The sequence below is a fragment of the Gamsiella multidivaricata genome (assembly GCF_025024155.1).
Source record: "Gamsiella multidivaricata strain RSA 2152 chromosome Unknown BC939scaffold_9, whole genome shotgun sequence".
NCBI lineage: Eukaryota > Fungi > Mortierellomycota > Mortierellomycetes > Mortierellales > Mortierellaceae > Gamsiella > Gamsiella multidivaricata.
The window spans coordinates 1-16361 of record NW_026251717.1 but is presented as its reverse complement, the minus strand read 5'-3'; the positions used below and the strand labels follow the sequence as shown (position 1 = coordinate 16361).

Sequence of the window (16361 nt, the reverse complement as noted above, 5' to 3'; positions counted from 1 at the left end):
ATTTAGTTAGCTGAGCCAGGTGCCGTTTTTCTGATATGGAGTAAAGTTGTCGGGTACCGTCAGAGTATAGCAGACGCCCACCCAGTCCGAACATAATGACCCCTATGAATAAAAAAAAGAAAAAGAAAAGAAAAAGACGCGCAAATTTGTGAATCATCAGCTAACTTTGAAGACATGAAAGTGTAGGAACATATGACAGTGAAATAGAGGCGGCCACGATTGGTTCGCAAGGCTGTTGATAATATAGTTGGGTGATGATAGAATCATACCGAACGCTTGCACGCGCTGGCTTTCCAGATTACTGATAAAGAAAATGGCACTAGGGCCTGCTGTGGAGAGAGTAGCAGAGCTGGTACCCTCGACGCAGGAGAGATGCCGGATATTTGCGCTTGGGAAAAAAATAAAAAAAATAAAAAATAAAAGCTCATGCGAACAAAATATTCTTGGTAGACGCCATAAGCGCAGTTGACGCCTAGCAATCTGGCATTGTTATATTAATAGCGGTAGGGGTTGAGTGCATCATTACCAGATAATACAACAAATCTGGCTAAAAGAATGGGCCATCCATGTCTTCCATTCAGATAGAACCATGTATCGCTCTTGATTGCGTCTATGTCGCTGTTGAAGGCTTCCTACTCGTGTCTACTCCGGAAGTCTCGTTCTTCGCCTTTTCTATTCTTATCCATGAACTTGGTATCCGCCTCAGATATATTGTTTTGCTGGATGTAGTGGGTTGCGACGACTTCGGATGCTCTCAGTGCTTCTGTGGCCCAGTTCTTTCAGTGTTTGCTATGTATTATGGTACCTCGACATCTTGCTGTTAATTCAGCAGCTTCCCGTTCAAGTCTTGGCGATGTAGGTCGATTGGTACTTAGAAGAAGACGTAGCGCTGCAAGAGAATAAAAAAAAAAGGCACGGAGTATCATAGGGAGCGGTTGGCGTGCGAAACATCCAGTGGATTCAGTATAAGAAAATGAAATGGCGATTCAGTATCGATGGGATGCGAGAAGTGAGCAAGAGGTTCCAGAAGAGGATGAGGGGCCGCAAGTCAGGATGTATACCTTTCGACAGTGGCCCAAACGCGCGTTGAGGTGGCAATGGCTTAGCGGAGTGAAGCACACCCTTCATCCTGTAGCCAGATTTTGAACTGTTGCTTCCTCGGTCTCCACCAAAAAAAATGGGTTGCATATAAGGGTAAGCAAGTACAGTTTTGCGTATTGGGACGGAAAGGGGTATGGGTGGAACAGTATCCCTTATGGAGCATGAAGGTTGTCCCCTGTTTGCCACAAGCTGACGGACGAATAAGACCCTGGGGCTGATGCGCCCCATAAGACCGGGGCGAACGTGATGCCATCAAGATGTATGTATGTGTGTGGGACGCTGAAATTGTCTTTCAGGACGACGCGGGATTTTTGTGTCGCGTCCCTTTTTTTATTTTTTCGTCTGCCAAATAGGCAACTGGGCGGGGAGTGTGTCTTGATTATTCTTCAACGTGCAACCAGGAACTTTGGAATCTGGACTCATCCCGTAACCATAGTTCTTGTCTGTCTGTTAGACACAGCCCCCGTTCTAACGATCGTGGACGACGGGCCCCGATTCCTTCAACCCCTCTTTCTTTCTCACTTCCTCTACTTTCTCCGATCCACTTTCATTCCCTTGTTATCACCACTCTCTCGCCTCACTCATCCTTCGTCGTCTCCGCTTATCCTCTCTTCCATAGCATTTTGCTAGTAGCAAAGCCTTCTAATCTCTTTCTCCAGGTGACTTTACTGCGACAAGACATGGACAATACAACATGCGACCCCACCAACCGCACCAACTCGGCTTCGAACTTGCTACCCAAACAGGATATCGAACACCCTGAGCAGACCTTCCCTCCTGCCTCGCTCGCAGCAGCCCAAATGGAGATGAGCACCGACAAAGTAACCGATCCTGACACTGTTCCCATAAAGAAATCCGCGCCCAGACGAGTCATGGTCCTCATAGGAATGCCTGCACCTGTTTTGCCCCCCCGACCCGTCTTCCCTCCCGAGCTGGAGCGCTATCAAATCCAAGATTCCGGACGTGATTCTTGTTCTCAGTATAGTGTCCAGATGCAGGCTTATTTGACGAGTCTTCGCCAGGATTATGAGAGACAGCTCAAGGATTATGACCTTCTCAAGCACTTTGCACAGGAGGATAAGTCGTTTGCAAACGCAGTAATGGACGAACTTGATGCTCTGGACGAGGACCCTTTCACACTCGACAGTTTTGAGAACCTTATGCGAATGCATGCAAGCAAGGGCAAAGATTTCATCCTGGCCAGAGTGACCACACAGGACCCGAACGACGATACCAAACTGTATCACTCGTACTATGGAGCACACCAGATCAACAAAGTTTTATTCAGGACGCAGCCCGACGAAGGGCTCTTGCACCGCATGAAAGCCCGAAATGTAAGGTTAAAGTACCCTAGTGAATACATTACTGTTATTAGCAGGTAGTTTCGTTCATGGATGTGAACTAATATAACTTTTCTCCCCTGTATATAGCCGCTGAACAATATGCTGATAGTCGGCGATGTCCATTACTACATGATCTCTGCAGAGGACGTGAATGCCATTAAACCATTGCCAGCCGTGCGCAGCTCAAGCTCATCCATCTCATCCCATTCGTCGCGCATGAGTCGATGCAGTAAACTAGCAGCTCAGGCGATAGCCAGTCAATCAGCCTCTGCGCGCTCGTCTCCTATACTTGGCAGCGATGCGTCCTTATTTTCGCGAATTTCCGAAGTCGAGTTGCCCGTTTCTATCATCCCGCCCATGATGGCCATGTCAATCCTGAAGGCAGACCAAGAGGATCGCAGCGCCAGCGGTAGTAATACTGGCGGATTTTCAGCTGAGGCTCCCAATTTTAATGCTGCTCCGCGTCCAAGGATGCGCCGTAGAAGCGTGGGCTCGTCTTCATTTTACGGATCCTCATCATCGACGGTAACTCGGTCCTCTCGACTTTGTCAGAGCATCGATCCGTTCGACGGACCGGCGTTTAGTTCTTCTAGTTCCCTCGCCGGTATCCAGGATCGGTCTCGTCAAGGAGAACTAGAATTCGGATCCGAAGCTAATCACTGCCCAATGAGCTCTTCCATGCATCGACACGGCTCCTGTTCTCAACAACAACAGCAAAACCTAAAACAGGGCCAAGGCCCTCACTTTCAAAGCCTAATGGGTGGCCAGATGCGCGGTCCCTCAAGCACAATCTCGAGTAGCCAGAGTAACCACAGAGCCAAGAGCGATCATAGCCATTCCTCGAAATATAGTGCCGCTGCCTCCGATGTGAGCGATGTCTCTGTCCTCTCGCCCCGTACTCCTTCTGCATCTTCTCCGTCGCCATCGAGTCCTGTTGATAAGACTGAAAGAGCAACGTTCAAGTTCCGGTACCTGGCATCGGATGATGATTTCTTACTACGTTCGGCGGTTCGACAGATATTCAAGGCCAATGCGCTTGAGACCTGGGATGCGATCCTGTTCACGATCAGTAATAATGCGCTGAGGGAGTACTCGAATCAAGGAGCTCAGGGGCAGCAGACCCCACTGCCGCCAAATTCTTCGCTAGCCTCGGGACAGAACCGCAACCAGAGTCAAAACCATAACCACGCTCAGACAGCGCAAACGCCAGCTCAAGAAGCATCGCAAAGCCGAGATACTACAGAAGCTGTCCCAAGCGAGTCGGCTACGGTGCTTCAGGCAAGTGCCGCGAGCCCTCCACAAAGCAACGGCACAGTCGATGGGGCTGATCAAGGCAGTTCAACAGACCTATCCTGCAGTATGTCCTCATTTTCCACGAGAGACCCATCCACATCTATAACTACGACAGGCTCCGCTCCATCATCTTCGTCGCTACCCCTCTCCTCCTCATCTTCATATTCGTCTTCAGCTGCAGCGACAGGAGGAACCATAGCTGCGGATAGTGCGGTTTCAAGACTTGACTCCGGACATGGCTCTTCGGTGTCCTTACCTGGTGACGAGTCCGGAACGGAGCCTTGGGTTGTAGGCAACCGTGGTTCTAGAGCAAGCGACACAAGGGGAAAAGCGTGTCGACCTCAATCGGAAGTTTTGTTCCCATCTGCATCGGAGGGTGATTTATTGGACCATCGACAGCAACAGAACACGCAACAGCAGGAAAAGGTGTTTGGAAAGAGGAAGATTCGTCGTGCACTTAGCAAGATCTTTTCACTTAGTTGAAAGAGCCGATGGCATGAAGGAGGAAGAGCCGGGCATGACATTGCTGACATGAGAGTGTACAATACTAATATCAAAGCATAATAAATCTCCGAATGGCTGGCGGATCATTGAAACGTGCGTGGTTACTTCCAGCGACTCACATGGCTCTCTTTGTCCTGACATGAATCCCATCCCCCTTCCAAAAAAAAAAAAAAAAAAAAAAAAAAGAGATGGCAAAAAATGTTTCTATGGGTTCCTGCATGGGTCTATTGCGAGGACTTGGGGTTTGTAAAGTCCCATTAGCCATAGTGAACTGGCCCTCATGTATCAAAGCACTACTCTGGATAACCAAGCAGAATAAAGCTGCATCGTTTGGTATACTTAGCTCGACAGGTTAGATGGCTACCCATTCCAGTCAACCTGGTCGAGCACTCGCTCAGTGATTCTTGGAGTGGTTTTTTTGACTTGAAACTCCCTGACCACCTCATGTCAATGCAGCACAGCTTTTTTTTTTTTTTTTTTTTTTACTTGCTAACAATAGCTACTCCCTAGATAACACCTAAGCAGAAAATTTAGAGGGCAAGACTGGTGTTGAAAACGTAAAGGTTTCCCAAGAGTGCGTTTTTAAAGCCAATCATTACAGGCGATGGATGCGGAGCGATGGCATTCTCTCTATGAGCCACGCCCGATCACTGTCTCTCATAATCTTCTTATCTGCAGACATTTCCAATACGGTCAGATGCTTTAACCTGAATAGCTGCGCCCGTCCACCGTTCTTGACAAATAAATCCCTTCTTGCCTCCGGTCTATACGGATCAAAAGACCGGATTTCCAGTCTCTGCAGATTGCTCATATCACCAAGCTGCTGCCAGACCTGTCGCTGCAATTGTGCGTCGTTGATATTGCTCGGCCTCAATGTGACCTCGCTTAAATCCTCTGCGGATGTATCGTGGGGGGTCCTTCGAATTATCCGGACAGACAGCTCTTTTAGGGATGCGCACACCCACGGCGATCGCACAATATCCTCCATATACAACGCCTCACCACTCGAAAAAATCTCCAAACGTTCCAACCTTGGACAGCCGGCCAGTAAAGCCTGCATATCAATACCCACGAGAGGGCTTTGGTTTCTTGTTACAGTCACTTCTTCCAACGACTCTCCGTGGTACTTGACCAGATTTGCCATAGCCTCTGGAGTAGCGCTCGCTGAATCCAATGCAAAGGTTTTCAGTCGTGAGGACTCTCCGCAAACCCGTAGTAATTCCGCTAGTGCAGTCCATGCAGCCTCGCCCCAAAGGCCGGACAAGGACAGATACTGGAGGCGAGAGGGGTAGTCCGAGTGGCAATGTTGAATCATCTGGTTGATAAGTTTGTGTCCATGGTGGCTGGCTCTAGGAGCTATTCTGAGCCCAAGGTGCTTGAGCCTCGGACAGAGTCCGAGTAGTATGGATGCTCTGTCATCACCGCTATCATAAAGAGTCAACGAAGTCATCTTTGTCCACGGAGCTCTCTTTCCCTGTGAACCGGCGTTTTCGGGGCTAAAGTCGATATTAGTGTGTCCCCAAATCCGTCGGTCCAGTCGTCTAAGTCGGGGTCCGCATCTCAGCAGATGTTCGAAACTGTCGGCAGCGAGGAACGCTCCTGAGGCTAGGGTCAATTCACTAAGTTGTGGGAGATCTGCAACGAACTCGAGGTCGGACAGATAATCGTCAATGGAAGGCGACCGATACCCAGGATCCAATAGGAATCGTGTGATACTGGGGTTCCGTTGGAGCAGTGCCCTCAGCCTTGAAGACCTTAGAGCGGGCGGGCAGATGTCATCTGGGTAAAGATGAAACTCCGTTATATTCTGGCACTTGGGACCAAACAGCTCGACATCCGGAATCTCTGTAAAATTTATATGAAGGATGAGTATGTGGTGGCCGTGTTTTTGAAACCCTTGCCAAGACTCCAGTTGGTGGGCTATTTTATGCTGGGCTGTTCCATAGTAGACCCGCCGATAAAGCCGTGGAGTGAATGCTCCTTTCCAAAACTTGCAGGCTAGTACGCAGCTAGCCAGGTCGCTTTGTGGCAACCAGACAGCGATAAGCGACAGCAGCTCGGGGACTTGAAGTGAAGAAGGTTCCATGGGTGAAGTGGGTGGAATTGTGTGTAAATGGGTGGTGAAGGTAAGGAATGTCAAAGGCAGAGGCAATGGCAAAATCGAAGACGATGGTAATAACGAAGAAAAACAGCAGGGAAGGTATCAAAGCGTTTTAGATTTTATGGCTGCTGTTGTCAATGCTTTTGCCCGCATATAGACGAAGTGTCTGTTTCCACAAAATAGGGCGAAGCAAATTTCGAGAAGTTTAAAACCACATATTCGTGCTTTCTTCATGTTCGCAGGAATATAGAAAGCCTTAAGTGAATCTTTCTTAGAATCAATCTCATTCAGGTAGACAGGGTTATGGATGTGATGAGCCATAGAGCTAGCTTATTCGCTGCAATGCAATCGAATGTGGGAGTCGTCTTGGCTTTAATGTGGTCCTTGAGGTCCTTGACATCCTCAGGAAGAAAATCTGGACAGTTAACGCATTTGAACAGGATTCTCCACCGACTAGACAAAGAGCTCGAGGTTTGCCATCGTGGAAGAAGGGGCGCGTAATTGACTTCGCATAGTCGAGTGAGTGAGCAGACGACAAACTGTACAAGTAATTGAAAGAGTGTTGTGTACAACGATAGAGAGGGTGATGACAGAGAGGAACAGTGTGAGAGAGAAGAGTGGTTTGAAGGAGTGAAGGAGAATAGCTAAGTGAAGGAGAATGGCTGAATGGAGAAGAAATGCGTATGTTTTTATAGCGAGGGCGCGTGAAAAGGCGAGGATCTGGAACTGATAGTAACAAATACAACTTTGTTTCAGCCTGCCCTCGACCCCACTGGGAGCTATACTTGGGCGCAATAATGGATGTTGAGGGTGCTTTGGGGAAATATTTGCAAGGCTCAAGGTAAAATAAAAAGTGATTCATGGTCGAGTCAACTTCAGCAGCTCCTCTGTTGGCGATAACGGTGGCGAGTGGGTTCGGCTGCCTTGTAGCGGATCCGACGGGCTCTGGATCCTAACCCCGCCTGCCTTAGTTCTTTTTCTCGAAGGCGTAAGCATCACGTTGTTCTGAAACCTTTTCGCCATGGCTGAGTGGGCTGCATTGCTTGACCTTGCGACGCCTCTCTCCAGTATGGTCTTCTCTAAGGCGACGTCATGACGCTCCTTTGCTCTACCCCTACGGGAGCAAGAGAGAACAGGCATGGTTAGCCGCGGTGTCAACCAACAACAGCGACAATAAAAAAAAAGAAAAGAAAAAGAGACGCTTACTACATAGTTCCACATGATGGCGAGGGAGTCGCCTTTCAGAAACGTCTTCAAGCCCCTAGTGCTTCGAGGTAGATGGACCGTGGTCGGAGTCGTCTCTCCTGCAATTGCGGTCCCTCCCATCGGTTTGATTTGATAAAGATCCCAACGAACCCTAGTTAAAGTATCCAAAATAAACAAAATACTCAATAACATGATCTCGCAGCATGCGATAATTAGCCCCATGTAAGATGATTCACATATCTGCGACGTCGGCCATCATCGTCGAAGTGTCCTTCACACCGAGAGCAAGATGCAATTCTTGGATGCATCGGGCTAACCTGGCGTTCTTGCAGTTTTGGAGAGCAATCTCTATCCGTGCTGCCTAGCTTTTTGAACTCGATGTTCGAGACCTCAAATCCCTCGTACATGAAGAGGCAATCTACTTTTCATCCGGAATCACCCACTTCACTGTACTCAGTCGCCTGTCGCTGCCTCATGATCTTGGATGCCTCCAAAATCTTCTTTCTACTAATGATCAATGAACGACTTCTTGGTTAGAGTTGTTTCCGGATTGTATGCGTAGATGGCACAATTACACCACACCATATTGTCGCGACTTACGTGTGGAGTGTCTGCTTGTCCACCATCACAGAAAAAATTGACGTCCACAACTGTAAGCAATCGTTCTCGGATGGTATGGCATTGCCAAACGGATGTCGAAGAATAAACTGGCAGCTAAGAAAAACAGATTCGCATTGTTACTAAATGGTGTACAGATATCACATCAACTATGCTGTTCGATGTAATCACAATGTTTACAGTAAGATCAGGATTGCAGGACCCTATCTTCCAATTCAGCGTCTGCTGGTAGCTGCTCCACATCAACTGTCGCGCGCCACGAGCTATGGCACTGCCACAGCGGCGCTTGGCAAGTGATCGGTCGACTCTTGGCAGGGATCGGACTACCTCTTGGTAACGCGTATAATACCACAGCGATCTCGAATAATATGAAGAGAAGAGCATATTATCCGAGGGAGCCGACCTATAATGTCCCTCCCCACCACTCCCAGTCGCCATCGTTCTCCCGTTCAAGCAAAGAAGATGAGGTGTATCCAGAGCATTCGAGCAGTTTTGTTTTCGTTTTTTCTTTATTTCCTTTGTCTATTTGCTTTGGATTTTCGGTGCAGAAAATAAAGAAAAGAAGTGACACATTATAGGTCGGCTCCCGCTGTGATAATAGTTACACAAGGCAAATAGAAACATATATATTTCATAGTTCTGTGTCTGTTTTATTCCTTATCTAGCAACTCGAATATAGCCCTAAGCTCATCCTGACGCCTCTCTCTTGACACTTGATTACTTGATGCTATTTTTCCGTATCTGCCTTGCTTAGAAAAAGATCATCCTGACTCTGAACAAGCGTAGGTCCGCGACATCAACGTACTTGCTGTTTATGGCTCCTCGGTCGATGATCAGCCTCTTCTTGAGATTAGCCACGCCTTTCTTTGCAAGGATGGAGCTGTACTTTTGAATGATGGCGGTGCATCCATGCTTCTCGAATCCATCAATGACGCTTAAAGACTTCACAGTCTCAAATAGATCCTTATCATCCAGTTCCTCAAAGTGCTGGCAGGCCCTCATTGACATGGTATTCAGGGTACATGACATGACTACCCTATTGAAGCATATAAATGTTCATCATTAGATCGACAATTCATGAGGGAGTGTACTCAATGCAACTATAGAAAGATCTTTGACTTACTGAGCGTCTTTGACGAGAATGATGTCTTTTTCTTGAGGATTTTGACTTTGGTATTCCTTCAACAACTTGACGGCATGGTCAAACAGCAGAGTATGGACAGGGAGCATATCTGGCAGCGGTTCTGGAAACGAGATATCTTTTTCGCCGTTCACCTATTGCACATGTACATGCTATATCAGCTATTGCTTATGATATCCAACTCTCTCTATACCAAGGACAGCTTCGTTCTTATCATATCTATTAGCGAGAGGGCTAGAGAGCGCCAAGACTCTTCCGTGGCGTAAAGGTTCTTTTTGCACTTTTTGACGGCTGAAGTCAGTGCTGGCGACGTTGATACCTCTATGGCAGAGCCATGCGAAGAGCAGCCAATACTAGCATGATGCATGTTTATTTAGGACAACATTGCGAGCGGAGCAAGGAGTAAACGGTACATACCGGTGCCACTGTCATCGGCCTTACCCTGCCCAGCGTTCCCTGTTCCCTGCCCATTGGGTTGCTCTGCTGAAGGTGCCTCCGTGCCAAGGTGGACGGCGTCAGGGCGGACAACCCTTAGTTTTACCTCTTGTTTTGCAATGCCATTACGCTGCAACTCATCCAAGCAGTTATCTTTGATGAGGAGCGTGTTTTGGGATGTCCGAGACTGGGCTTGGATTAGGTTGACGTGTTTTGAACCCGCGACTGAGGCCAAGAACTTCAGTTGCCGAAAGCAGAAATTTCTTATCGGCCGGGGAATGCTTCTGTACGATTTAATAGACCAAAGATCGCTAGAGTACTGTTCGAAGTCTGATGGATATTGGCCAGAAATGCTCCTACTGTCCATCCGGAGACGCTGTTGGCCAGGAAGAAGGGATGAACCTCCAGGTCTGAGTCGCGCTCCAAGCTGTCAGATCCGAAGTACATGGGCTCGATACTCATCGTGTTGGGAGTAGGAAAGGTAAAATATGGCACAAAAATGCCGCGTGAAACAACAGCCATCGTTTGTAAACGAGGTCGCTGGTGAGCGCCTTATAAAACGCATGTCTATCGATAACCACTGGGCCAAGGTATTGTACTCCGACGTAAGGCGTGTCGAGCATGGTTCGGCTCGTTCAGGCGGGGCCTTGGGGAAAAAAAAAGGATACATGGTTCATGTGTGCAGTCTCCTGCGATGAGCGTACTTGTTGTGTAAATCCGTGAGTTCAAGCGACTACGCTCCTATAGCCGTGTAGCGTTCAAGAAGGGCCATCTTTGTCCACAAGGAGTTCTAACCATACGTTCCGCCCTTGGTATAGCTGTGCGTCTTGAAGGTGGTCTCGGCTACACAAGCCTTGGCGCCTCCTGAGCTGTCTCCGTAACAGCAACATCCCGTACTGGACTTGCCGATATAGTTTTGGAATGAATGTGACGTGCCAGGACTTGCGGACTCGTATATATGCAATGAGTCAGACCGTCCTGTGAAACCGTGCGCTGATGAGCGGCACCAACCCAGCGAGCAGGGATGGTAGCATGGGTGTTTAAAAGTGAAAGAGAAGAAAGACGAAAAGCAAACCGATTCCACGCGCATTAGTCTATGGCAGTTTCTTTTATTAATATTGCTGCTATTACAGATTGGAGAGTCGATCTACATTTTTTGTGTTTATTCAAGGAAGCTTGGTTTTTCGCAGGCGTATAGGGTTTGAAGCAGGCTGTCCTTGCTACTCTCTTCAAGTGACCAATAAATGCTGCGTGATTTTGCTCTCAAGCTGCAACAGGATTATCACCTAGTTACAGGGCAGCATGGTTACGACACGGAGAGCGCTAGCATTAAGGTAACACCGTTATGGCACTGTACAATAGACCACATATGTGTATATGAAACCTAGTTATGATCCATAAACGACATTCATAATTTTTCTTTTACGTGTTTCTAGTTCACCACTAATCGACCCCTCGACTCTGCTGCTGTCGCACTAGTTAATTTTTTGGTTAATCGTCAAGACCACCTCCAACGACGACTCTGTATGGTGGACCAGTAAGCTCGTTATGATCTCGTGAGAAATATCTGTAGACACCAGTTTGAACGATTTGAGCTCCGGGGACTGCTCACAAACTGGCAACAATCCTGCCAGCGCAGGCTTGACCCTTTTCTATCCAACGTGCAGATAGAGATAGATGTTGTAGATGGGAAGGATAATCTGAATGGCAGCGTTGAATTATCTGGTGATGAATTTTAATAAAATTATCTTACTGTAAATATGTGGATATGGCGACGAGGTGCTTGAGTTCTGGGGAAAAATGCAACCAGACCACCGATCCAGAAATCACCGTTATCGTATACGGTCAAGGAAGTCATTCTTGTCCAGGGTCCTAACCGTCCTATATACCGTCCTGTGAGATTCAGACTCGAAAGTCCACTCGCTCCAAACAGGTGCCTGCATCTTGGGATCTAACTGAAATTGAACTGATACTGTTAAGCCCCTCCTGTAAACAACAGTTTCTTAAGCTGCGAGAGCCCTTCAATGAACTAGAGTCCGAGTGTGAGTTCATTGATGTAGAAGGAGAGAGGGTTTAGGTGCAGTTCGAGCTTCCGGATGCAGGAATTCTTCCTGAGTGGCACCTCCAGTCTCGAGAGTTCTTGACGACGGAGACCTTTGTGCAATTCAGAAGTGAAAGTCCATTGGTCCATTGGATGTCGATAGTTGGGTTCGAATAACTCTAAACTTGAGAAATCTGTAATTAATGACCATGTCCCTGGAGCGCTTGCCATGGTCCTGGCTGCCGGGCTTTATTGTACTTGATGGTCTCGTGGCTGGTGTGTCGGTAAAGCTGAAGTGTGAGCGAATCATGCTCAGGCCTTGCAAAACCAACATTAAATGGGTTAGATCGTCCTATGAAAGAGTAGTGGCAGCAGCTGGGATGCTTAGAGTGGAGGGGTCATGGTCGTAGAGGTTTTTGAAAGTTGGGCACTAGCTGCCAGCATGAACCCTTTGGTTAGATAGTTCTATGTAGTCGCCTCGAGGAGCTCATCTATCCACTTGAAAGTGCGAGGACTATAGTTCGCAATGCTGGAGGCTTTTGTTCTTTACGGCTTCGTTTCCGTCGTGTGTGTTCATATCCCGCTCTCTGTAGAACTGGATCAAGGTCGGGATTTCGACAATTGTTGCTTGTGTAGCCTTGTGGAACTATAACCATATGTATCCATGCAGTGTGTGCGTAGACTATGTTTTGCTATTGGAGACTACATTGACAAATTCCATTCTCGGGGAACAATTTGGACAACCTTCAAGGTCGCCGTTTGTTTTCCAAACAAACAGAACCACAGGTGTGCTCCATGCGCCCTTTCCCTTGCGACCGCAAGACCTTCGAGCAGGAGAAGAAATCCTCCTTGGCCCCAAAAAGTCCTCTCTCTCTTCTGTCATATATAAGAAGCCGGTGTTCTCTTCCGTCTCTGTCTTTCTCTCTCCCCACTTCCTTCTGATCACATACCCATCATCACGCCCTTGCTGTTTTTCGTCCACACTCATTATATGTAGCATATCTTGCTAACTCTAATAGTCTCACACAGCCCCCTGCACAAAAAGTAGACTGCTGCTTGCACACCTATCCTCTCCTTCTTTCCAGGACCTTGGATCCCTGACTCCTCTTCTTCTGTAATGGACTCAATAGAGTCCTCCGAACACAGCCTCGATGTCCACAGCTGGCTGGTCGTCTGCACATTCATGATAGTCATCATCCTCGTCATTCGGCCTGTTCGCATTCCACTTCCCATTCCCTGTTCAAGACGCAAACACTCCAATTACATCTCGACTAATACATCAACACCGCTACCAACAACAATACAAGCTAGTGCAGCAGAAGGATCAGCTACTACCATCGCCGCAGCGACATCAACAGGACCCAGCGATGAACGCCCACGCAACATCAACAATGATAGTGAAAACAACGTACTCAGCAAGAAGCAGAAGAGGAGGACCAAGTATCCGTATCACATCACCCTCAACATCGCAACCGCACCCGTTCTCGGGGTGCTCTTTCTCCTGGCCACACAGTCGATCGATGGCGAGAGTGTGCGCAATGGTATCGTCGGCGAGCCCGAGAGCGGCGTCGAGCCCTATGCTGTTATGATCCTCTTCTTCTCACTGGTAGCGTATTCAACCTCACTCCATTTGTTTCGTCCATTGGGTTGCAGAATTGAGTAGGGTTCGCGCATATGACATAATTCTTCCCTTGCGCCCTTCGTCGAATGATTTCCCCTGCAGCAGCGCCGATACAGTCGCACTTATCCGAAATCCTCCCCCCTTCACAAAACCTACTGGGTCTGAGACGTCATGGATACACTCTCCGTTCTTCTATCGAACATTACTTTTTTCTTTTTTCTTTTGAACATCATCGTTAATCAATAGGCCTACATCTGCATCAGTCTAGACATGACAGGTGTGCTGCAATACGCCGCCTTCGTGATCTCGAAGCGAGGCGGAGGGGGCGGCCAGCGCATCTTTCTGTATTTCTTCCTGCTCTCGACGATCATGAGCGGGTTGACGAGTAACGACGTGGTGATCTTGACGATGACACCCTTCCTGGTTTACTTCTCTCGTGCCGTGGACCTGGTCACGCCCGTGGCATTCCTCATGGCCGAGGTGCAAACTGCCAATATCGGTATGTTCATCCCCTCCACATCTTCCCCTCTCCTTTGGTGTCTTTTATTTTTTGAGTGTTTGAATTTGGATTCAACTTTAATCTGAAAATGTCCTTCTCTCATTGGTCACCCACCTCCTTTCTTACAAACATTCCCAGCATCGATGGCCCTGTATATCGGCAACCTGACGAACGTGGTCGCCTGTCAAGCCTACGGGGTCTCCTTTCTCGAATACAGTGCCTGGATGCTCCTCCCGACCTTTGCCTCCATCGCAGCATGCTATGTGATGCTGCGGATCAATTTCCGGAAGGAGAAATATATCCCCAAGACGATCAAGAGCCCCGATGTCGATCCGCGGTCGTGCCTGGTAGATCCCTTTGGGGCTATCTTTGGACTCGCGGTTCTGTCGAGTTCCTTGATTTGCTTGATCGGGACGTCGTTTGCACATGTCTCCGTTTGGATCGTCACGGGGCCGTTTGCGTTGTTGACGCTGACCAGGGATATTTGGCATGATTATCGGGGGAACTTCAAGGGTGTGCCAGAACCAAAGTCGGATGCTGCTCCAGGCGATGTGCAGGAGGGCGCCGGAGCGACAGAACTGAATAGGAAGGAGTCGTATGCTGCTGCTGATGGAGGAGTTGAGGGCCGGATTGAGCAGGGGTTGCCGGGAATTGCGGTGCGGGAGCAGAGTTATGTGCATCCGGTTCAGATATTGGGAGCAGAAGACAATAACGGCGATGATGATAGCGATAGTGATGATGACGATGAGGAGGATCAACATAATCAGGACATCGCACAACTGGATCAGCCTCCCAAAGGGCCTATGATGGCCTCTAGCAATGAGAAGCAGGACTCGACAGGAAGTGTTTCAAAAGACCGACCGGAGGAGATTTCTATACCCGTGAGCAGCGACGACGCCCCGGCACAGCAGTCAATCCTTAGTCCTCGCCCGACCACGACCACTGGAGCCAGGACTCCAAAGCACCCCCGACGCAGGACGATTAAACATGCGATCAACAGATTCGAGCACCGATGGCCACTCCTATACGCGATCATCATCCGGATGCCCTGGGCGATCCTCCCGTTCACGTTCAGTATGTTCATCATGGTCGAGGGGCTCTCCAATTCCGGATGGATTGCGATCTTTGCGGGCTGGGCCACGAACTTGATCCCCAACTACATTGTAGCGACGTACGCGGTCGGGTTTATTTCGGTGCTGTTGTGTAACCTGTTCAACAATGTGCCGATGACGATCCTGGTGGCGAGGATCCTGCAGCATCCGAGGTTTGTGGGATCACCCTTGGCGACGCCTGAGGTCGTGAGGGGATGTTTGTTTGGGTTGATTGTCGGAAGTAATCTGGGGGCGTGCACGACGCTGATCAGTTCGCTGGCTGGATTGATGTGGGACTCGGTGTTGAGGAGTAAGAAGAGTAATGTGGGGTTCTGGGGATTTTTCAGGTGGAATATGGGCGTGATGCCGATGGTCATCTTTATAGCCTTGTCGGTGGTCGTCATCGAGTTGAAGGTCATTTACAAGTAGTCTAGACACATAAGCATGCAGTCTCTTGTTTTCTTGCTCGCTCATTCATTTAATACCCATATTATCCATATTATAATACCATTTGCATTTCATTTAAACAGGACAATGGAAGTAAGTGTAGAAGATGTGGCAGTGCGAATTGATTTTTTTGCGATTAGAGCATAGACAAGATGCGTGTTGATTATGGCTTTCTACAAAAGCGGATGTCTAACAAAGGTCTCAATGCGGTTTGTGCACTTTACCATTGCACACTGTCTAGATTCCTTCCTTACTTTGGACGGCGAATGCTCAGGAAAGGGGGTTTGGAGTCTGAAAAAAAAAAAAAGAGAGTGCCATTCTATCCAAAAAGTAGGCACGTAGGCTGGAGATTTTCGCTCCAGATCGTTCAACGCGATCCCAAAGGTCGAGTATGGAAGAAAGAATAGGCTTGGACACGATTTGCCTAAAGTATTATCGCCATTCTCCCATAAAAAACTGGAGGCATGAGCTATAATTCAGGAGTGAAGGGAATTTCCGAATGCTTTCCCCACATTGTATCGAGGCAATGGTCTTCGGAAGGATAAACTTTTGGTTGCTTATCCGAATCGTCTTCTCGGATGTTGGCTGTACACTTTCCGTGTCCGGATGAATGAAGAATCGCCGGAGAATGGTTGCAGCCCCCCACCTTGGGGCTTGAGTAAGGGGGCGTCTTCTGTCTTCAAATTGTAGAGTTTTGTGAAGCAATCGACCAGTAGATTGGATCTAAAAATACGGGCGCAGTTCCGCTGCTAAAGCCGTTATCATCCAAACATATCATGTATCCACGTGCGCTTGTGCTTGTGCTTGGCTGTGTGTGTCCATGGGAGAGATCGACGGGCGGTGCGACGTGTGACAGAGGATAGTGAGAAGGAGTAACGAATGTCCGATGTAGTGCTATAGTATTCAGCGCCCTGCCAGCA

At 48.3% G+C, this 16361-nt stretch overlaps 5 protein-coding genes across 5 annotated transcripts; 2 read left to right on the top strand and 3 right to left on the bottom strand.

Annotated features, from left to right (window-relative positions):
• Window positions 1-1618: 1618 nt before the first annotated feature.
• BC939DRAFT_440272 (uncharacterized protein) lies at window positions 1619-2106 on the bottom strand. The gene has a single exon (XM_051554062.1). The coding sequence runs from the start codon at window positions 1982-1984 to the stop codon at window positions 1703-1705; it is 282 nt and encodes a 93-aa protein (XP_051415778.1). The 5' UTR covers window positions 1985-2106; the 3' UTR covers window positions 1619-1702.
• A 95-nt stretch (window positions 2107-2201) lies between these two features.
• Window positions 2202-2597, top strand: BC939DRAFT_378677 (uncharacterized protein; the record flags this gene model as incomplete). The annotated part of the gene is made up of 2 exons (XM_051551718.1): window positions 2202-2435; window positions 2532-2597. Coding segments are annotated over 2 exons (300 nt in total), but the record flags the coding sequence as incomplete, so codon positions are not given.
• A 2239-nt stretch (window positions 2598-4836) lies between these two features.
• BC939DRAFT_499824 (uncharacterized protein) lies at window positions 4837-6327 on the bottom strand (the record flags this gene model as incomplete). Its single annotated transcript, XM_051559979.1, has 1 exon — window positions 4837-6327. The coding sequence occupies one exon, from the start codon at window positions 6325-6327 to the stop codon at window positions 4837-4839; it is 1491 nt and encodes a 496-aa protein (XP_051415776.1).
• Window positions 6328-8820: 2493 nt separating this feature from the next.
• BC939DRAFT_440268 (uncharacterized protein) lies at window positions 8821-10080 on the bottom strand. The gene is made up of 3 exons (XM_051554061.1): window positions 9725-10080; window positions 9290-9441; window positions 8821-9202 (listed from the first exon to the last, which is right to left on the bottom strand). Exons 1-3 carry the CDS (start codon window positions 9776-9778, stop codon window positions 8917-8919), a joined length of 492 nt encoding a protein of 163 aa, XP_051415775.1. The 5' UTR covers window positions 9779-10080; the 3' UTR covers window positions 8821-8916.
• A 2820-nt stretch (window positions 10081-12900) lies between these two features.
• BC939DRAFT_393153 (arsenical pump membrane protein-domain-containing protein) lies at window positions 12901-15423 on the top strand (the record flags this gene model as incomplete). Its single annotated transcript, XM_051552078.1, has 5 exons — window positions 12901-12996; window positions 13207-13389; window positions 13651-13903; window positions 14042-14416; window positions 14702-15423. 5 exons carry the CDS (start codon window positions 12901-12903, stop codon window positions 15421-15423), a joined length of 1629 nt encoding a protein of 542 aa, XP_051415774.1.
• Window positions 15424-16361: the final 938 nt, after the last annotated feature.

Bases quoted from the DNA above. Each gene is read 5' to 3' on its own strand.
- BC939DRAFT_440268 (XM_051554061.1), bottom strand. From the start codon at position 9,778: ATGGGCAGGGAACAGGGAACGCTGGGCAGGGTAAGGCCGATGACAGTG. The intron at 9,442-9,724 runs GTATGTACCGTT...CATGTGCAATAG, and splicing joins GGCCGATGACAGTGGCACCG to GTGAACGGCGAAAAAGATAT. The intron at 9,203-9,289 runs GTAAGTCAAAGA...ATGCTTCAATAG, and splicing joins ATTCTCGTCAAAGACGCTCA to GGTAGTCATGTCATGTACCC.
- BC939DRAFT_440272 (XM_051554062.1), bottom strand. From the start codon at position 1,984: ATGAGGACCATGACTCGTCTGGGCGCGGATTTCTTTATGGGAACAGTG.